Source organism: Suncus etruscus, chromosome 9, assembly GCF_024139225.1.
Source record: "Suncus etruscus isolate mSunEtr1 chromosome 9, mSunEtr1.pri.cur, whole genome shotgun sequence".
Taxonomy (NCBI): domain Eukaryota; kingdom Metazoa; phylum Chordata; class Mammalia; order Eulipotyphla; family Soricidae; genus Suncus; species Suncus etruscus.
In genome coordinates, this window is record NC_064856.1 from 18,243,877 (window position 1) to 18,266,084 (window position 22,208).

The following is a 22,208-nucleotide window of genomic DNA, read 5'->3' on the forward strand; positions in this document are numbered from 1 at the left end:
CCCCTGTATTGTAAAGTGTATGAGTTCTTATCCCTCGTATGCCTTTGCAAGAAGAAATGGTGCTATATTATATTGCTGATGCATTTGGGGGTGACAGTGTCAGTCTATCATTGTCTTTTGAGATATTCTTGTGTGGGGGAGTGGGATCCAGGGAACATTTTTATCACACACCCTGGTCTTGTTGAGACTGAGAAATGATTTGCGGCAGAAAGGGCTCAGGTAGAGTTCTTGCACTGGGGATCCTTCTGAAGCTGAGTCCGGTATCAAATGACAGTCCACATTTGGAGGGGGGGTGAGAAGGAGGTAGACCCTATTTTTCAAATATAGATTTGATTGATTTATCTTTGCTTAATTCAAGGAATGGTAATTTTTTGTTAAATCAAAGTCTGTTATTTTGCTACTGCCAAATTATTTCAAATCAAGAGCAGATAATTATCAGGTGTGTTTGGGTACATTTTGATTAGTGTTTTTGTTAAATTTTGGGTCAGGCATTGTTGCCTTTTGTATGGGTAAAGTCTACTAAGAGAGTTCTCTTGTATTATGAAATCCCTCACCTGGCAAGCTACTTAAGTCTTTCAGAATGGCAGCTGGTCACCAGGCTGCTGAGGAGGAAAAGAGCCCTTCACTTGTTTAAAGATTTTGCATTTTGAGGCTGGAGAGATAGCATGGAGGTAAGGCCTTGCAAACGCCTTGCATGCAGAAGAATGGTGGTTCGAATCCCAGCATTCCATATGGTCCCCCAAGCCTGCCAGGAGTGATTTCTGAGCGTAGAGCCAGGAGTAACCTCTGAGCGCTGCCGGGTGTGACCCAAAAAACAAAAAAACAAAAAACCAAAAAAACAGATTTTGCATTTTTACCAGTTTCACTAATTTTCCATCCCAAATTTTTGCTAATGAACTCTTCCAGAACTTCCCAGAAGCTGAGTTTGAGAGTCAGGGATAATTTTGGGATTTGAAGAACAATTTATCAACTCTATCTTTCAAATATTTTTTGAATTCATCCACTTCCTTTCCTTCCCTATCCCATGTTGCCAGACTTTTTTTTTTTTTTTTTTTTGCCACACCTGGTAGTGCTCACGGGGTTACTCAGTGGTCTTTTCCGTTGGTGCTCAGGGGACCATCCGGTCCACCAAAAGTCAAGCCCAGGTCTGCCGCATGTAAAGCAAGCACCCTACCCTCTGTGCTATCGTGATCGCCCTCCACTAGAAATGTTAAGGCATCTACGTCCTGTGGCACTCTCCCTTTTGTCTATCCCTCATTTAGCAGCAAAGGGAAACTGACAAAACCAAAGTTGTGACCTGTTCCAACACTCCCATGCTTTGTTGGACTTCCTGTAGCTCTTTGGATAAAAATCTAACTTAGGGGCCGGAGCATTAGCACAGTGTGGCAGGGCATTTGTCTTGCACGTGGTCAACCCAGAAGGGATCCGGGTTCAATCCTCAGCATCCCTTATGGTCCCCCGAGCCTTCCAGAAGCGATTTTTGGGCACAGAGCCAGGAGTAACCCCTGAACACAGCAAAAAAAAAGAAGAAAGAAAGAAAGGAAGGAAGGAAGGAAGGAAGGAAGGAAGGAAGGAAGGAAGGAAGGAAGGAAGGAAGGAAGGAAGGAAGGAAGGAAGGAAGGAAGGAAGGAAGGAAGGAAAGAGAGAGAGAGAGAGAAAGAAAGAAAGAAAGAAAGAAAGAAAGAAAGAAAGAAAGAAAGAAAGAAAGAAAGAAAGAAAGAAAGAAAGAAAGAAAGAAAGAAAGAAAGAAAGAAAGAAAGAAAGAAAGAAAGAAAGAAAGAAAGAAAGAAAGAAAGAGAGAAATCCAATCTGGTCCTGTAAGTCTTGGCTTCCTATTTTTTATCAGTGCTCAGATTCTGTTCTCATCCTAGTTTTCATTACAACCTCTATTTTTTACTTCTATTTTGTATTATTTCCTGGTAGGCTCTAACCTCCGAAATGGGAGGGACTGAATCTATTATTATTGTCACCAACATTAATAATGGAAATCTGGGGCCGGAGAGATAGCATGGAGGTAAAGCGTTTGCCTTTCATGCAGGAGGTCATCGGTTCGAATCCCGGCGTCCCATATGGTCCCCCGTGCCTGCCAGGAGCAATTTCTGAGCCTGGAGCCAGGAATAACCCCTGAGCACTGCCGGGTGTGACCCAAAAACCACACACAAAAAAAAAAAATAATGGAAATCTGCCTTTGCCCCATCTTTCACCACCCAGCCACACTTTGTCTTCACCCATTTATTTGCCTTTCGGTGTGTCTTCTAAAGCCAGTATAGTAAATTCATCATCCAAAGTCTTACCTATCCTTTTCTCTAGTTGCCTAACACACTTGCAATATTCATTTCAAGCCCTTTGACTCTCATACGGCAGGTACAAGGCCATAAAAACTAGTTGGAGTTCATTTATTCCTGTGGTGTTTCCTGTTTAAGCTGACAAATGTCCGACCTATATCCTGACTTTCCCACAGATCCTGAGTCTTTACTGTGACCCAGGAGCTTCCTCAAAAACCCCTCATTCATTTCTTTTATGTTAGAAATGGCCAGATCTGTTGGCTATTTTGAATAAGAGAAAGGAACTGGATAGGCTAGACAACTGGATAGGACAGGACTTGGCAAGGAAGGCAGGTTAGAAATGTTAAGTGGAAAGCTACCCAGGTGCATGGCTTAAAGCTGGTTACTTAATATCTTAGCTCCTCCATTTCTTCCTCTCTGAGTAGCCCACATATGACCTGATTTCTCAGCAAAGAAATCACCTTGCTTTCTTCTTTATTATCTCCTTTTCAATTCTCTACCCTTCTTCTCAGCTACAGTAACAAAAACAATCCAATTCAACTCAAGACAACCCAACCCAAATTCCACTCATTTTCTCAGGCAGAACAGCTTACCCACAACACCTATAGCTAACAATCACACCAGGGCCTGCTGTTTACTAGCAGTGTGGACTTAAACAAATGAATTAATGGCTTTGTGCCTCAATTTTATCATGTGTTAGTGGTGATATGGAAACTGTAATAAAAACCTGTAATAAAAGCATATATAAATAATAAAATAAAACGATAACAATGAATACTTAGCTCACAGTAAACACTCAGAACTTGCTATTTTCATCTCTTTTATTTATGACTCCTGAACATGCTCTGAGCATCAGAGATAGCAGGGATTAAGAATGTTGGTTCTGGGGCCCAGAGAGATAGCACAGCGGCATTTGCCTTGCAAGTAGCCGATCCAGGACCAAAGATGGTTGGTTCGAATCCCGGTGTCCCATATGGTCCCCAGAGCCTTGCCAGGAACGATTTCTGAGTGCAGAGCCAGGAGTAAACCCTGAGCGTTGCCAGGTGTGACCCAAAAACAAAAAACAAAAACAAACAAACAAAAAAAAGAATGTTGGTTCTCCAGCCAGAGAGATAGCATGGAGGTAAGGCATTTGAAGGTCGGTGGTTTGAATCTCGGCATTCCATATGGTTTCCCGGTGCGTGCTAGGAGTGATTTCTGAGCATAGAGCCAGGAGTAAATAGAGCCAGGAGTAACTCCTGAGCACTGCTGTGTGGCCCAAAAACCAATAATCAAAAAATAAATAGTTATTTTTGGGGGAGCCACACCCATTTGACGCTCAGGGGTTACTCTTTTTTTTTTTTTTTTTTTTTTTTTTTTTTTTTGGTTTTTGGTTTTTGGGCCACACCCGGTGACGCTCAGGGGTTACTCCTGGCTATGTGCTTAGAAATCCCTAAGAAATCGCTTGAGGGACCATATGGGAAACCGGGGGATCGAAGGGCGGTCCGGTCCATCCAAGGCTAGCGCAGGCAAGGCAGGCACCTTACCTCTAGCGCCACCGCCCGGCCCCTCAGGGGTTACTCTTGGCTATGCGCTCAGAAATCGGGGGATCGGGGATCGAACCAGGTCCATCCTAGTCTAGTACTTGCAAGCAAGTACTTACCTCTAGCACCATCACTCCGGGCACTCAAAAATAAATAAAGTTTTAAAAAAGTGTTGATTCTTAGGTTGGAGAGATAACACAGGGATTAAACTCTTGCCTTTCGTGTGTCCTGTATAGTTTTAATTCCTGGCACTGAATATAGTCCCCCGAGCACCGTCAGGAGTGGCGAGGTGTGGCCTCTGCACACTGGTGGGTGTGGCACCTCTAAGAAAGAATGCATGTTCTTAGTTCTGGACAGATAGTACAAGGGTTAAGGTGCTTGTCTTGCATGTGGCTACTTTGGTTCAATCCCAGCACTGAATATCCCCCAAACCCTGAATACTGTTAGATGTGGCCCCAAAACTCATCTTCCCCCTCCAAATGAATGCAGTTTCTGGGTTGGGGTGTGGCTTGGTGGTAGAATGAGTATGTGTAAGGCCCTGTTTCAATCATGAGCAACACACACACACACACACACACACACACACACACACACACGAGTTCCCAAACCTAGTGAATCAGTCTCTAGGGCAGAACTAAAGAATTTACATAGAAAATTTATATTTGAAAATTACACATACTAGGGCTGGGTCTGTGGCTCTGTGCCAAGACTTGAACTTGATCCTTGGAACGGTATACCGCTCCAGCCAGATATGGTTCTAATGGCCTCTGGATTGGTGGCATGGCCAGGAATAACAACAGTGACAAAACATAAAAGTTAAGTTTCCCACATTATCCTGATATTCATTTAAAACAAAAGTATTAGGTGATGAAGAGATATCTCAATGGGCTGCAGAACATCCAGATTTCAACTTTGGTACTGTGTGATCATGAACTTTTGGGAATAACTCCTGAGCATAGATTCCCAAGAAATCCCCAAGTACTATGTAAGGTATGGTCCCCCATAAAGAAGTTATTGAGACATAATGGATATACCACAAAGTTCACCTATTTAAAGTTTTTGTAGTTCAGTGAGCTTTTTTTTTTTTTTTTGGTTTTTGGGCCACACCCGTTTGATGCTCAGGGGTTATTCCTGGCTATGTGCTCAGAAATCGCCCCTGGCTTGGGGGGACCATATGGGACGCCGGGGGATCGAACCGCGGTCCATTCCTTGGCTAGCGCTTGTAAGGCAGACACCTTACCTCTAGCGCCACCTTCCCGGCCCCCTTTTTTTCTTTTTTTTTTTTTTTTTTTTTTTAGTTCAGTGAGCTTTTTAAAAATATATTCTGGGTGGGCCCGGAGAAATAGCACAGCGGCATTTGCCTTGCAAGCAGCCAATCCAGGACCAAAGGTGGTTGGTTCAAATCCCGGTGTCCCATATGGTCCCCCGTGCCTGCCAGGAGCTATTTCTGAGCAGACAGCCAGGAGTAACCCCTGAGCAACGCCAGGTGTGGCCCAAAAACAAAAACAAAAACAAAACAAAACAAAAAACCAAAACCAAAAACTCAAATATATATATGTATATATTTAGGGGCTGGAGAGATAATACAGAAGGTACTTGCCTGATGTGTGGCCTACTCAAGCTTGATCCCCAAGACCACATTTGGTACCTCAAGTGCAGTCACATATAGTATCTCCAGATTGCAGTGACAGGAGTGAGCCCTGAGCACCACTAGGTGTGGCCCAAATCCCTGCCTTTATATGCATGTGCATTACATACACACAAAAACACACAAACACACACATTCACAGTTCAAAAACCACCAAACTGATTTCAAACATTTTTTTTATCAGCTCCAAATTAATCCTATACTCATAAATTATTTCCCATTTCCTTCTCCTCAGAACAACCCCTAGCCCTGTATAACCACTAATTTACTTTATGTCTTTAGAGTTTGGACATTTCATCTAAATTAAATTACATATGATATAACTAATAAATTATGATAAAATAATTTTTATAAATTATATATGATCTAAATAATCTTTTTTTTTTTTTTTTTTTTTTTTTTTTTTTTTTTTTTTTTTTTGGTTTTTGGGCCACACCCGGTAACGCTCAGGGGTTACTCCTGGCTATGTGCTCAGAAGTTGCTCCTGGCTTGGGGGACCATATGGGACACCGGGGGATCGAACCGCGGTCTGTCCAAGACTAGCACAGGCAAGGCAGGCACCTTACCTTTAGCGCCACCACCCGGCCCCAAATAATCTTAATTTATTTCACTTAGCATGCTTTCAGATTATATAGTGGTGCATGTTGTAACAAATAAAAAATTTTTTTTTTTCAAATAAAAAAAAATTTTATTCTTTGCTGGTGGTGTCTATTTGTAGCCTTGTAGAGATATACCCTATATTTTCTTTTTTTTTTTTTTTTTTTTTTTACTATATATATATATATATATATATATATATATATATATATATTGGTTTTTGGGCCACACCCGGCGGTGCTCAGGGGTTACTCCTGGCTGTCTGCTCAGAAATAGCTCCTGGCAGGCACGGAGGACCATATGGGACACTGGGATTCGAACCAACCACCTTTGGTCCTGGATCGGCTGCTTGCAAGGCAAACGCCGCTTTGCTATCTCTCCGGGCCCATCCATATATTTTCTATGCATGGCAAACATAATGGGTATTTGGATTGTTTCATTTTTTGGAATTTATGAGCTATAACTAGGAATGGACTACAAACATTTATGTACAATTTTTTTTTTTTTTTTTTTAGTTTTTGGTTTTGGGGCCACACCGGGCAGTTGCCAGGGGTTACTCCTAGTTCTGTGCTCAGAAATAGCTCCTGGCAGGCATGGGTTTCTGGGATTTGAACCACCATTGGTCCTGGGTCCGCTGCTTGCAAGGCCTTATTGCTGTGCTCCGGCCCTTCATGTACAATTTTTTTTTTTTTTGGTTTTTGGGTCACACCGAACAGGACTCAGGGTTTACTCCTGACTCTATGCTCAGAAATAGCTCTTGGCAGACTTGGGGGACCATATGGGATGCCGGGATTCCAACCACTGTCCTTCTGCATGCAAGGCAAAAGCCCCACCTCCATACTATCTCTTTGGTCCCTCATGTACAATTTTTTTTTTGGGTCACACCCGGCAGTGCTCAGGAATTACTCCTGGCTCTATGCTCAGAAATCGCCTCTGGCAGGCACGGGGGACCATATGGGATGCCGGGATTCGAACCACTGTCTTCTGCATGCAAGGCAAAATGTCTTACCTCCATGCTAACTCTCCAGCCCCACATGTACAAATTTTTATGTACATTTTTTTTCTTTTGGATATTTATGGCTAGTACTTACTAGGAATGTGACTTTATGTATACTATTTTGAGGAATTGTCAAACTCTAAAGTGGCTATTGTATTTACATTTACATTAGCAATATATAGCAAAGTTCCATTTAACCACTTTCTTGCCAATATGTAATTATCTTTCTTTTACTGTAAACATCTTAGTGAGCAGGAAATTAAATCTTATTATGGTTTTGATTGAATTTCCTTAATAACTAATGCTCAGGAGTTCCCCCTGAGGCTCTGCATTCAGGAATCACTCCTCGTAGTGCTCAGGGAACCATATGGGATGCTGCAGATTGAGCCTGAGTTGGCAGCATATAAATCAAGTGCCTTACCCACTGTACTCTCTGGCCCTTGAGTGTCTTCTTTAAAGATACATCTGTCTAAATAATTCTTCCATTTTATTTTATTTTTGTTTGTTTGGACCATACCTGGTAACACTCAGAGGCTTTTCCTAGCTCTGTGCTCAGGAGTGATGTCTAATGATGTTCAGGGTCCATATGTAGTATTAAGAGATTAGAATCTGGATTCTCATCCTATGTACTATCTTTCAGTCAATCCCATTTTATTTATTGATTAATTAGTTTTTGGACCACACCCGGCTATGCTACTCAGGGGTTACTTCTGGCTCTGTGTTCAGAAATCGCTCCTGGCAGGCACGGGGCACCATATGGGATGCCAGGAATTGAACCAGGTCCATCTTGGGTCAACCGCATGCAAGGCAAATGCCCCATCACTGTGCTATCTTTCTGGCCCCTCAATCCCATTTTATTTTATTTTTTTGGTTTTTGGGTAACACCCGGCAGTGCTCAGGGGCTACTACTCCTGGCTTCACGCTCAGAAATCGCTTCTGGCAGCTCAGGGGACCATATGGGTTACCGGGATTCAAACCACCGACCTTCTGCATGAAAAGCAAATGCCTTACCTCCATGCTATCTCTCCGGTCCCCTCAATCCCATTTTAAATGTAATTCTTTAAAATTTATTATTTGGGAGGGCACACCTAGTGGTGCTCAAGGAGTGCTCCTTTCTTTGCCTTCAGGGATTACTCCTAGCAGGCTTTGGAGAACATATGGGGTGCTGGGACTTGAACTCAGGATAGGCTAGTGTAAGGCAATTGCCTTATTCACTGTACTAACTTCTGGTCGATCATCATAATTTTTAATTATTGAGTTGTATAGTTAGAGATGTGGCTTAGTGATATAGCACTTATTTTGTAAGTGTGAGACTCTGGGTTTGAGCCAGGCACCTCAATCATTTTTAGCACTGAGCTGGGAGTAGCCCCGGAGCACTGCTGGATGTGGCCCCCAAACAAAACCAAAAAGTAAAAAAAAAAAAAATTCCATTGGTACATGAATTGCACTTTGAATAAAGCTCAATTCTCAGCCCTGGCAAACAGGCCCTTATCTGAATGACTACTATCTGCTCTTCACACACACCTCGTACCACTTTCTCCACCTGGCCCATATTTGCTTCCTTTCTCAAACACAGTGTTTATGGACTTAAGTCTATTTCCTCAACTTAGAAGCCGGGTTAATTTTGCATTCTTTGGTCTCAGTTTAAATTCTACTTCTCAGAAACTTCCTTCACTGCCTATCAATATTACCTACTTCCTTCCATCAATTTATTTATTTTTTAGGGGCACACCTGGCTGTGCACAGGGGATAATTCCTGACTTTGCACTTAAGAATCACACCTAGTGGGCTTGGGGGATCCTATTTGTGCTGGGGACTGAAGCCTGATATGTTACATGCAAGGCAAAGGACCTACTGGCTGCGCTAACACTACAGACTCAAGTTATTTTTGATTATGCACCTTTTATCATTTTATTCAAAGGTCTAAATTTCCTAGTGTATTCACTTCAAACTGTTATAATATCTTTTAAGTATTCAGCATAAGCACTTTTTATATGTGTTGTGCTGTGTAAAAGCTTATAAGCAGGCTCTCCAAAAATAAAGTTTGCTCATACCTGAACGTATAAACATTCTCACTGGGATTAACTAATTATCATCACTGAAAACCCATTTGGGGAGAGAAGGATAGTAGAACAATCTAATCCCTATTAAAATAGTGATGTAACCATTGTAAATAATTTCAAGAGCATGTATGAAACAAGACTCGTAAAATAAATAGGAAGAATTCTGTCTATTGCCTTGTTCTGAATACTTTACCTCGTGGTAAGTATCTATCATTTAATTTTTGATAATGGCTGTTCAAAGCGTCGGGCAAAGTATCAAAGCATTCCTAATCACTTGCGAGTCTGTACAAGCCACCGTACGCACTTTTCTCAGATGAAAGATTTGTTGTTTGTTGTTGCTTGTTTTGAGGACCACATGGGGGGGGCGGTCACGCCTATTATTGCTGAGGGAGGAACCCCGGTCAGCAGTAAGGCCTGTGCCATAACCCCTTTGCAATCTCTCCAGCCCCCCTTTTTAATATTTAAAACATGAACGCAGAAGAACGAAATTTACACTTGAAACGTCGCTCAAGGCTTGAGAACAATCTGGGTTCAGAACTCCGCACCACAAAAACAAAACCTTTCTGCCTAGGAGAGGGAAGGCTCAAAGGACTGGAACTATTAGGGAGACAGGGGGATGGGATACTAGCCTCGCCAGAGTACTAGTGCCAGGAGCGACACCTCAGCGCAAACCTGAAGTAGCACCCCTTCCTCCCGAAGCAGGCTGTGGCTCCCCCAAACGCAAAACAGAAACAAAGCAAACCCATCTCGCTCGTAATCCGAGCAAGCCAAAGGCTTTCGCTAGCACCCTTCAGGACCTGCAACCTAGGGAGACGCAAAACCTATCGAAAAAATCTTGAATCACTCCGCTTGCCGTAGGCCGGTCAGATGCGGCTGTCCCGCTGCATCCTGGGAGTTGTAGTTCCCTGCAGGGCCGCCGAGGCATAAACTAGCTGCGGAGGCCGCGCCGCGAAACTACGGGTTCAGCGCGCAGGCCTGAAGGCGCTCCGCTCCGCTCCGCTCTTCCGCCCCGCCCGCGCGCCGCCCCGGCTATCATGGCGGCTCCCTTGGCCCTGGTGCTGGTGGTGGCCGTGACCGTGCGGGCGGCGTTGTTCCGTTCCAGCCTGGCCGAGTTCATCTCCGAGCGGGTGGAGGTGGTATCCCCACTCAGCTCTTGGAAAAGAGGTGAGGCCGCCGGCTCCAGGAGGCGGCCAGGCCTGCCTGCCCGCCTGCCGCTGCCCGCGCGCCCCTGGCCTCTGAATGAGAGGCGGGGGCTGGCGGCGTTCGCAAGCTCCAGATTCGGAACCAAGAAACGGGGCCAGTCCCGGGGTTCGCCCAGCGGGCGGGGGGACGCGGGCGGGGCTGCGGGGCGGCTTGCCGAGAGGGGTTCAGGGCTGGGGGCCTGCCCCCAGGGATGGGGAGCCGAGGGGGTGTGTCCCGCTCCAGGTCGGGGCCTGATCTCTGCCCCGAGGGGTGGGGACCGGTGAAACTGGGCTGGGTGGAGCGGGATTCGCAGAGGGAATTGGGCGGGGGGTGCGAAATTACCTGGCGAGGCTATGGGGTGGTTTGGGGGGGGGGGTCACCAATTCCCTCAGTGAGGGGGAGAGAGAGGTAGTTTATGTGCGTGTCTAGGCACCTCTTTCCCGTGCTGGACTTGCAAGTGAGGCATTTCTTTCTTTCTGCTCCTTTCATCTTTGATTTTTTGGGGGGTGGCGGTTAGCACCTTGCAATGCTCAGGGACTACTTCTTGTGGGGTGCTTGGTGCCCAGGAGAGCATGTGTGTGTGGGATTGAATCCTGAGCCCTTGGAGTCATTTTCCAAACTTTGTTTTGGACTACCATTTCCACTGAAACTAGCTAGAATTCGGTCTGAGTGGGAGAGATAAATAGTTATTATCGTGTATGATAATAAACTCGTGCGTTTCCAGTTTCTCCCTTGAAATTGTGTCCCTGGGGAAAGTGTTAAATCCCTTTCCAGTTTCCTAAGGATGAGGAATTTGAGCTAAGGATGGCCTTTGCAAAGGGAGATTTGAGAAAGAAAAGATCTAGGTAGAAGGAGAAGATAAACAGGACCAAAACTTTTGAAGGATGTCAAATGTCTAAACAAGGTAGTAAAAGATTGGGGGTTAAATTAGGACTACAGATGGAAGAATTTTTGTTTTGTTTTTGGTGGTTATGGGGGAGGGCTTTGGGCCACATTCTGCAGTACCCAAGGGCTATTGCTGATTATGTGCTCAGGGGTGATCCACGGCCAATGTTCTGGGGACCATGTGTAGTGCTGGAGATCCCAGCCATGGATCCACAGGATAAAAGACAAGTGCCTTCACCCCTGAGTTAACCTCTTCAGTTAGCAATGTAAGATTTTATTTAAACTTTTTGTTTATTTGTTTTGGGGCCATATCTAGCAGCTCTCAGAGATTACTCGTGGCTCTCCTTTCAGGAATCACTATGGCAGTGCATGGCGACCATATGGGATGTTAGGAATGGGATGCCAGGAATCAAACCTGGGTCGGTCACATGTAAGACAGACTCCCCACTTTACTTGCTGTACTTACTCCAGCACCTAAACCTTTTAATTCAAGTATAACATATAGGGCCCAAAGCATTAGCACAGCAGTAGGTAGTTTGCCTTGCACAAGGCTACCCAGGACTGATCTGGGTTTGATCCCTGGTGTCCTAGATGGTTCCCTGAGCCAGGAGCGATTTCTGAGCCCATAGCCAGGAGTAACCCCTGAGTGTCACCGGGTGTGGCCCCAAGACAAAAACAAGTACAACATATATATGCACATATTTTATGTGTAAAGTTCAACAAATTAAAATTTTAATTTTGGGGGTTATATCCCAAGGTATCACCCAGCATCACTCAGGGCTTACTCCCCCTCTACACTCAAATCACTCCTGAAAGGCTAGGGGTGCTGCCATATGCTGTTGCCATATGGAATGTTGGACATCGGGGACCTTATGGGATCCCAGGAATCGAACCCTGGTCCATCCCAGGTTGGCTGCCTGCAAAGCAAACTCTCTACCATTTCTATCACTTAGCCACCCCACTGATATTTATATATAGTTTTTGGTTTTTGGGTCACACCCAGCAGCGCTCAGGGGTTACTCCTGGCTCTATGCTAGAAATCACTCCTGGCAGGCTCAGGGGACCATATGGGATGCCGGGATTCGAACCACTGTCCTTTTGCATGCAAGGCAAATGCCCTACCTCCATGCTATCTCTCCATCCCCCACTGATATATATATATATTATTTTGGTTTTTGGGGACACACCCATTTGATGCTCAGGGGTTACTCCTGGCTAAGCGCTCAGAAATTGCCCCTGGCTTGGGGGGACCATATGGGACGCCGGGGGATTGAACCGCAGTCCTTCCTTGGCTAGCGCTTGCAAGGCAGACACCTTACCTCTAGCACCACCTCGCCAACCCCCCCTACTGATATTTTAAAAACAAGTCTTGTGTATTCTATCAGCCAGATTGAGTATATAAGGTATACTCTAGGTAGATCAAGAAAAGGAACATTAACAGTGCCTAGAAGTCCCCTTTGTGTCCTTTAAATGCTAGGCTGTGTTGATGTTACTCCATAAACAGCTGAAATGGGAATGAATGAATGACTATGATGCGAATAATTTCATACTAAAAGGTTTCTGAGGGCCCGGAGAGGCGGCTTTTGCCTTGCAAGCAGCCGATCCAGGACCAAAGGTGGTTGGTTCGAATCCTGGTGTCCCATATAGTCCCCTGTGCCTGCCAGGAGCTATTTTCTGAGCAGATAGCCAGGAGTAACCCCTGAGCACCGCTGGGTGTGGCCCAAAAACAAAAACAACAACAACAACAAAAAAAAGGTTTCTGAAAATACTGTAGTATTCTGAAAATAATAAATGAAAATACTTCCTTTTAAATATATTATGGGAACCGAAGAGATAGCATGGATAGTAAGTAGTACTATAAGTAAGTAGATAGATAGTAAGGCATTTGCCTTTCATGCAGAAGGACCGTGGTTTGAATCCCAGCATCCCATATGGTCCCCTGTGCCTGCCAGGGGCGATTTCTGAGCATAAAGCCAGGAGTAACCCCTGCGGGTGTGACTCAAAAACCAATATATATATATATATATATATATATATATTATGGTATTCTGAAAATACTGTATTAAAATATTAAGGTTTCTGAAAATATTACATGTCAGACTCATAAGTCTTATAAGTTAGAAGCCTCATTTTATCATTCAGCTAGTCAATGTGAGTTACGGTGTTTTCTCCTTTCTACTGGTGAGGATAATTTTAGAGAAGTTAGTAGTATTTAGGGTGAAGGGTCCAAAGATGAAGCAAGTAATTTAGTGATTAAGAAAATAGGTTTTATGGGGCCGGGCGGTGGCGCTAAAGGTAAGGTGCCTGCCTTGCCAGCGCTAGCCTTGGACGGACCGCGGTTCGATCCCCCGGTGTCCCATATGGTCCCCCAAGCCAGGAGCAACTTCTGAGCGCATAGCCAGGAGTAACCCCTGAGCGTTACCGGGTGTGGCCCAAAAACCAAAAAAAAAAAAAAAAAGAAAATAGGTTTTAGAATCTCAGAAAAAGATTCTGCCTTCCTGCTTTGGCCTCTTACCCATGTGACCTCTGATGTCAGTATTATCATGAGTTCTTCCAGCCCGTTGGGCCCACAGGCTCAGTGATCTCATCAGGAGTAATTCTTTTATCTTTTTGGTATTCACTGCATTCAGGAAGACTCCTCCAAGGTAAGCTAGCTGCAAGATTAGCAACTAAGAGAGTCTCATTTATATCTTCATAGCGCCAGAGAGGGTACCACTTCTCCAGTAAAAGCCTTGGAGTTGAGTCACATTGAACTTGAAGATCATATACCAATTTCTTTGTTCATTTGTTTTTTAATTTGGGGGTGGGGTGGGGTTTGCTCCCAGCAGTACTTGAGGCCACAGGGCTAGTCTCCATGGTATTTGGGACTAAGCTTTGTTCATGCAAGATAGGTAATCCAGCCCCCTCCCTGCTCGCTAAAATCCTAATTTTTATAATTCCTGTGATCAGTCTACGTCATGTATCTATCGTTAACTTTTTAGCAGGGCAACCTCCCAGACCATAGAAGAGGGACAGTGTCTCATATAAGAAGTAGGTGTTGGTACCAAAGAGGAGAAACAAGTGCTTAATAAAACACTGACATGTGCTTCTCAGTCCAATAAAAAGATTAATAGTGAACACTGGTGCAATGCTTTCTACATGCCAGGAACTTGGTATGATTAAGCTAAATGATCCTAAGATGTACATAGTGCTATTAGCACCCTTTAACTGATTGAATGAATAGCTTTATAGATTTAGAAAATTGAAACAAAAGGAGCTTGTCTCTTGCCCAATGTGACTTAGATAAAAATATTTTTTTTTTTTTTTTTTTTTTTTTTTTTATGGTTTTTGGGTCACACGCAGCAGTGCTCAGGGGTTATTCCTGGCTCCAGGCTCAGAAACTGCTCCTGGCAGACACGGGGGACCATATGGGGCGCCGGGATTCGAACCGATGACCTCCTGCATGAAGAGCAAACACCTTACCTCCATGCTATCTCTCCGGCCCCCAGATAAAAATATTTTTATATGACTAGTCAGTCATTTATAGACACAGCTATTTTACCAGAGGTCATTTTGTCTCATCCTTTGTAGGTCATTAGGAATGATAGTGGAGGGGCCGGAGAGATAGCATGGAGGTAAGGCATTTGCCTTTCATGCAGAAGGTCATCGGTTCGAATCCCGGCGTCCCATATGGTCCCCCGTGCTTGCCAGGAGCAATTTCTGAGCATGGAGCCAGGAGTAACCCCTGAGCACAGCCGGGTGAGACCCAAAAACCAAAAAAAAAAAAAAAAAAAGGAATGATAGTGGAACCTTTCTGCTGTATTTTGGCATCTCCTTGCCCTTTTTTGTGGGGGGGGGTTTGAGTTTTTGGCTTTTGGACTATATTTGGTGATGCTCAGGGGTTACTCCTGGCTCTGTGCTCAGAAATTGATCCTGGAAGGCTCAAATCTGGTCAGTCCTGGGTTGGCTGCATGCAATGCCCTACGCGTGTGCTATCATTCTGGCCCCATCTCCCCTTTTTTTTTTTGGTTTTTGGGCCACACCCGTTTGACGCTCAGGGGTTACTCCTGGCTTTGCGCTCAGAAATCGCCCCTGGCTTGGGGGAACCATATGGGACGCCGGGGGATCGAACCGCTGTCCGTTCCTTGGCTAGCGCTTGTAAGGCAGGCACCTTACCTCCAGCACCACCGCCCGGCCTCTTTTTTGGTTTTTTTTTTTTTTTGTTTTTTCATCTCCCCTTTTTTTTAATAAAATTTTATTTAAAGAAACATGGAGAGACAGAGAAAGAGAGAAATAATGGGAGAAGAGAGAGAGAGGTAGTCAACGAGTATTGTGTTTAAAAGAGAATATCTCTTGGGCCGGAGAGATAGCATGGACGTAAGGCGTTTGCCTTTTATGCAGAAGGTCATTGGTTTGAATCCCGGCATCCCATATGGTCCCCCAGCCTGCCAGGAGCGATTTCTGAGTAGAGCCAGGAGGAATGCCTAAGCACTGCTGAGTGTGACCCTAAAACCAAAAACCAAAAAAAAAAAAAAAAAGAGAGAGAACATCTCAGGTTGAGATGCAGGTAGGTGGATGTCCAGAGAGACAAATGACTGTTTATTAGCCTTTGACACCTAAAGATTAGGAATCTATTTGAGTTCGGGATTAAGCATAACCTACTGATCTTCATTTAAAAGTCTATGTCTAGGGGGCCGGAGAGATAGTATGGAGGTGAAGCATTTGCCTGAGCATGCTAGGAGTGATTTCTGAGTGTAGAGCCAGGAGGAACCCCTGAGCACTGCTGAATGTGACCCCCCCAAAAAAAAGTCTATGTCTAGGGCTGGAGAGATAACTCAGTGGGCTATGTCCATACTTTTCATGCAAGCAGTGTAGATTTGATCCCTAGCACTGCCCCTAAAGTCTGCCAGGAGCTGCACTTGAGTACAAAGCCTGGAGGAGATCCTCTTCCTAACCCCCACCGCCACCAGCATCATGGGGTGTGGCCCAGTAAAACAAAAACAGGAGCAAAAAGAGCCACCTCTAGAAAGCTATGAGAGTCTGGTCAGGAGGAATACTTCCAGCATTGCTACTTTAAAATTTGCTGTTGTTGGGGCCGGGCGGTGGCGCTGGAGGTAAGGTGCCTGCCTTGCCTGCGCTAGCCTAGGACGGACCGGACCGCGGTTCAATCCCCCGGATTCCCATATGGTCCCCCAAGAAGCCAGGAGCAACTTCTGAGCGCATAGCCAGGAGTAACCCCTGAGCATCACAGGGTGTGGCCCAAAAACCAAAAAAAAAAAAAAAAAAAAAATTTGCTGTTGTTAGATGGAAAACAGAATTAGGAAACTACATACAGCCATGTGTGACACGTGAATCACTATAAAAAACACTTTTGTTGGGGCCGCAGAGATAGCACAGTGGTGTTTGCCTTGCAAGCAGCCAATCCAGGACCCAAGGTGGTTGGTTCAAATCCAGGCGTCCCATATGAACCACCGTGCCTGCCAGGAGCTATTTCTTTCTTTTTTTTTTTGGTTTTTGGGGCCACACCTGTTTGATGCTCAGGGGTTACTCCTGGCTAAGCGCTCAGAAATTGCCCCTGGCTTGGGGGGACTTTATAGGACGCCGGGGGATCGAACTGCGGTCCTTTCTTGGCTAGCACTTGCAAGGCAGACACCTTTAGCGCCACCTCATCGTCCCCTCATTGCATCTCTTTATGGGCTCCATGAGGGAAGTTTCTTTCTGGCCTTAGGAAGAGGATCTATTAACAGCTTTTCTGAGCAACAGGCTTTGTTTTATAGGTTCCATGAATTGTTTAACTGATTAAGTTTTCTTCTAGGATGAATCTACGAAATGTAAAGCCATGTTGATGTCCCACTAGTTCCAAATATGTGTAGAGGAGAGGGGCTGGACCACTCCTGGTTCTGGCGCCAGGGGCAGGGGGCAGGCCTATCTTCCCAGGTCTACTGTAGTGGGTGGGGAATAGGTGTGCATAGGGGCCATATGTGGTGCTGGGAATTGAACCACAATCGGCCATATGCAAGGCAAGCACCTTAACTTCTGTACTATTTCTTCAACCCCAATTATGTAACTTTTGGGAACAGACTTTGTAACTTTCATTTGGTTTGAGATATATATATATATATATATATATATATATATATATTTGTTTGTTTGTTTGTTTTGTTTTTGGGTCACATTCAGAAATCGCTCCTGGTTGGCTCCAGGGACCATATGGGATGCCAGGATTCAATCAGCATTCATCCTGCGTGCAAGACAAACACACTACCACTGTACTATCTCTCCAGCCTGATATATTTGTTTGTTTTCCCCCGGTTTTTGGGCCACACCCGGTGATGCTCAGGGGTTACTCCTGGCTATGTGCTCAGAAACTCAGAAATCGCTCCTGGCTTGGGGGATCATATGAGACACCAGGGGATCAAACCGTGTTCCGTCCTAGGCTACCTCGGGCAGGTAGATGCCTTACCACTTGAGCCATGCTCCGGCCCCTGATATATTTCACCTATTAAAAACAAAAACAAAATCCAGAACCAGAGAGATAGTACAGGGGCCAACTCAGATTCAATCTTCAGCACTGCATGTATAGTTCCTTGGCACTCTGTGAGTAACCCTACCAAACATAGCGCTAGGAATAATCCATGAGTACCATTAGATGTAGCCCAAATTCCCGCCTAGATAATAAATGAATAATAACTTGGAAATGCAAATGACAATATGATTAAAAGGCAATCTAATCCCACTCTCCTATAAGCACTCCTTTTATTTATTTATTTATTGTTTTGTTTTTGGGGCCATACCCAGTGGTGCTCAGGGGCTCTGCACTCAGGAGTCATTTCTTTTTTTTTTTTTTTTTTTTTGTGGTTTTTGGGTCACACCCGGCAGTGCTCAGGGGTTATTCCTGGCTCCAGGCTCAGAAATTGCTCCTGGCAGGCACGGGAGGACCATATGGGACACCGGGATTTGAACCGATGACCTCCTGCATGAGAGGCAAACGCCTTACCTCCATGCTATCTCTCCGGCCCCCAGGAGTCATTTCTTTTTTTTTTTTTTTTTTTTTTTTTTTTTGGTTTTTGGGCCACACCCTGTGAGGCTCAGGGGTTACTCCTGGCTATGCGCTCAGAAGTTGCTCCTGGCTTCTTGGGGGACCATATGGGACGCCGGGGGATCGAACCGCGGTCCGTCCTAGGTTAGCGCAGGCAAGGCAGGCACCTTACCTCCAGCGCCACCGCCCGGCCCCTCCCAGGAGTCATTTCTTATGGTGCTTGGTGCACCATCTGGGGTGCAGCTGGGGATTGAACCTGGGTCAATTGCATGCAAGGCAAATGCCTTACCTGCTATTCTATCGCTTTGGCCCCAAGCACCCTGTATTTTGGTTTCAATATTACAGATGGTAATAGTAATATATATTTACTATTTTTTATTTTTTGTTTTTTGGGCCACACCCGGCCTTGCTCGGAGATCACAATTGGAGAGGTTTGGTGACCATATAAGAAAGATGCTGGGAGGGGCCCAAGCGGTGGCACAGGGCACAAATCATCGTCTTGCACGTGCTAGCCTAGGACAGACTGGAAGGATGGTGGTTCGATCCCCCGGCATCCCATATAGTCCCCCAAGCCAGAGGCCGTTTCTGAGCATATAGCCAGGAGTAACCCCCGAACGTCATCAGGTGTAGCCCAAAAACCAAAAAAAAAAAAAAAAAGAAGCTGAGGATTGAACCTGGGTCAACCTTGTGCAAGGCAATGTGCCCTACCTGCTGTACTATATCTCTGGTCCCCATTAATTGAAAATATTCTGAGCTGGAGAGATAGAATAGTGGTAGGGCATTTGCCTTGCACACGGCTGACCCAGGACGGAGCTGGGTTCGATTCCCGGCATCCCATATGATCTACTGAGTCTGCCAGGAACGATTTTTTTTTTTTTTTTTGGTTTTTGGGTCACACCTGGCAGCACTCAGAGGTTACTCCTAGCCAGGAGTATGTTCAGAAGTTGCTTCTATGCTCAGAAGTCGCTCCTAGCAGGCTCAGGGGACCATATGAGATGCCGGGATTCGAACCACCGTTGTTCTGCATGCAAGGCAAGCGCCTTACCTCCATGCTATCTCTCCGGCCCCAGGAACGATTTCTGAACCCAGAGCCAGGAGTAACTCCTGAATGCCACCCGGTGTGGCCTTTTTTTTTTTAAATCAGTATATTATTAATTATCTTTATTTAAACACCGTGATTACAAATATAATTGTACTTGTATGATTACAGTCATGTAAAGAACACCCCCCCTTCACCAGTGCAGGATTCCCACCACCAGTTTCCCAGATCTACCTACTCGCCACCCCACCCACACCTGTACTCGAGATAGGCTTTCTTTTTCCCTCATTTATTCACATTGTTATGATAGTTTTCAGTGTAGTTATTTCTCTAACTGCACTTATCATTCTATGTGGTGAGCTTCATGTCATTAGCTGTACCTACATGGGAGGATGGGGGGAAGTAAGGGTTGGGACTGAGGCAGTAAAATATTACAAATGAGCTTTGTAGGGCAGTATTAAGGTCTCAATACAAGATGAATATTATGGATATATAGAATATATGCACACAATACTATCAATATGAAAAAAAAGAGAAAAAATTTCCACTGACTGTCCCAATATAAACCAGTGCTAGAACAGCCTGCCCTCCTCTCAGAGCACATTCCTATAGTGTAGGGAGAGATAGGGGGAAAGCCTGTTTACCCCTATAGAGTCCACCTAGACCGGTGCCCAGGGAAAGACTGAAGTCCAGGGGAGAAAAACCCTATACCTGGCAAGAGCTGGTCTCCAGAATCAAGGATGAAATTGGAAGCCAGATGTCTGCCTGCCCTCCTCCCCAAAACCAAAAAAAAAAAAAAAAAAAAAAAAAAAAGAGCGAGAGAGAAAATATTACATTGTATTTTAATTAAATTTTTTTTTTTAGGTTTGTCTGGGTTTTCTCCCGTACTTTTAAATTCTTTTATGTGTCACATTTCCCATTCTAGGAAATGTAAACACTCAACTCTCAACCTTAGATGTGCAAACAGAAAACAAAAAGCAAAAGGTTCTTGTAAGTTTTACTGCCCCCTGCCCTGCAGGGGAAAAGGAAGGACATTACCTTCATGGGGATGTTCACAGCATGAATCAAGCCCATGCTGGGGATGAGGTATAGGGCTTAGGTGAACTGTAAGGCTCTTCTTCCAGTCTCTAGCACTTTGGTTTCTCTGATATGCCTTGGAGTGAGAGTGACCTTTGATGTCTTCCTTTCCAGTGGTCGAAGGCCTCGCACTGCTGGACTTAGGTGTGTCTCCATATTCTGGAGCAGTATTTCATGAAGTAAGTATCCTCTTTGTTTCTGGGAATAAGAGTCCTGGTAGTTCACAGTCACAGATACCAAACCTAATCTCTGTTTTTGTATAAACATTTTAAAACATCTGTTTTTGAAAATTATATTTAGAAACAGTCTTTTTATTTTTTGGGGGGGCCACATCCAGCAGTGCTCAGGGGTTACTCCTGGCTGTCTGCTCAGAAATCGCTCCTGGCAGGCACGGGGGACCATATGGGACACTGGGATTTGAACCAACCATCTTAGGTCCTGGATCGGCTGCTTGCAAGGCAAACACCACTGTGCTATCTCTCCGGCCCCTAGAAACAGTCTTTTTTAGATGTCTTTTGCATAAGGTTTCACAATTGCAGTGGAAATGATCCAGATCCAGATTGTAATTTGGGGAAGTAGATGAGATTTCTGTATAGATTACCATTTTTAATGGGAAATAAACTATAAACAGTTCCCCATTCATGAATAGGTTGTATGCTAACTGGCATGTATTGGCTCTTTGGAACATGCTTTCCCCTTGAAGTGGCAATGTGGATTTCTTAGAAAAACCCATAGTTGCCCACTTACTCCTTGTAATTATTATAAGGAATCATAAACTATGATACAGATGTTAAGAGGCTTACCTTGCACATGGCTGATGCTGGTTCAAATCCTGTCCCCAAATTTCATCTCCTTTGCTCTGCCAGGAGTGATACCTCAGAACTACCGGGCATGAGCCCCCAATAAAGAATAACAGCAACAATTTTTAAAAAAGTGATAAACTATGGGACCTGAGAGATAATGCAGGGGTGAAGACTTATGCCTTGCACTTGATCAACCTCGGTTTAATCTGAGGCATCACTTGGTTCCCCAAGTCCCTAAGCTCTAGAAGTCCTGAACCACTGCTATGGTCCTTGGATACCCCATGTTCAGTTTGTAGCCTGGGCCATCCCCAGCACCGCAGGGGCTGAGCAGCACTGCTTCCCCAATCTATGGCAATGAACTCCAGCGTAGTTAGCAATCATTGTGGAGAGAGAATTCAGCAGGCTGTAGCATGTGCTTTGCATGCTCGAGGGCCATGTTCAATCCTAGCATCACATTATCCCTCAAGCACCATTAGGAGTGAGTCAGTACTGAGCCTGGAGAAGCCCCTGAATACTCTTGGGTGTGATCCAAAAACAGTAAAATGGTCTAAAAAATTGTTAAATAATTCTTAGATCACTATCATCTCTTGCTTGAGTTGCTGCAGTAGTTTTCTGATAAGTCTTTCTGCATTCTGCTCTTTTCCCTCTGCACTTAGAGCCATTTTTTTTTCTTTCAGAATTTGAATCTCATTTTGTCTCTGTCTTGGAAACATTGACTGCATACCACTGGTCTCAGGATAAACTTCAAACATCTTATAGTATGACTCAAAGCCCCAAGGGCTTCGTCACACAAACTACATTTCTTTTTAATCTCTTACTTTGAGAAGGATTTTTCGGTGGTGTGACCCTGTCTAGTTTTCAGAGGCATTCAGCTTGTTTCTCAAGGAAGTAACAACAGGCTTTTGCATACATATTTTATTATCTTTTTATTATTATCTAATCAAACTGCAATAACAAGAACTACTAGCAGAAACAGGTTAGAAACAATTGAAGAGTCTCTTAGTAAGCATATAATTCAGTTCTTGTGAGCAGATGTGTGTGGGCACATCAAAGCACAGCTTCCAAGCTCTGAGACTCAGTGTGCCGTGTTG

The 22,208-nt window shown here is 44.6% G+C and overlaps 1 protein-coding gene across 1 annotated transcript in view; it reads left to right on the forward strand.

Annotated features, from left to right (window-relative positions):
* Positions 1-10,145: 10,145 nt before the first annotated feature.
* PIGU (phosphatidylinositol glycan anchor biosynthesis class U) overlaps positions 10,146-22,208 on the forward strand; it is a 107,561-nt gene continuing 95,498 nt past the window's right edge. The window contains exons 1-2 of the mRNA XM_049779273.1: positions 10,146-10,277; positions 20,429-20,493. Coding sequence (XP_049635230.1) covers positions 10,148-10,277; positions 20,429-20,493 — 195 coding nt within the window. The 5' untranslated portion in view covers positions 10,146-10,147. The remainder of the gene's footprint in view (positions 10,278-20,428; positions 20,494-22,208) is intronic.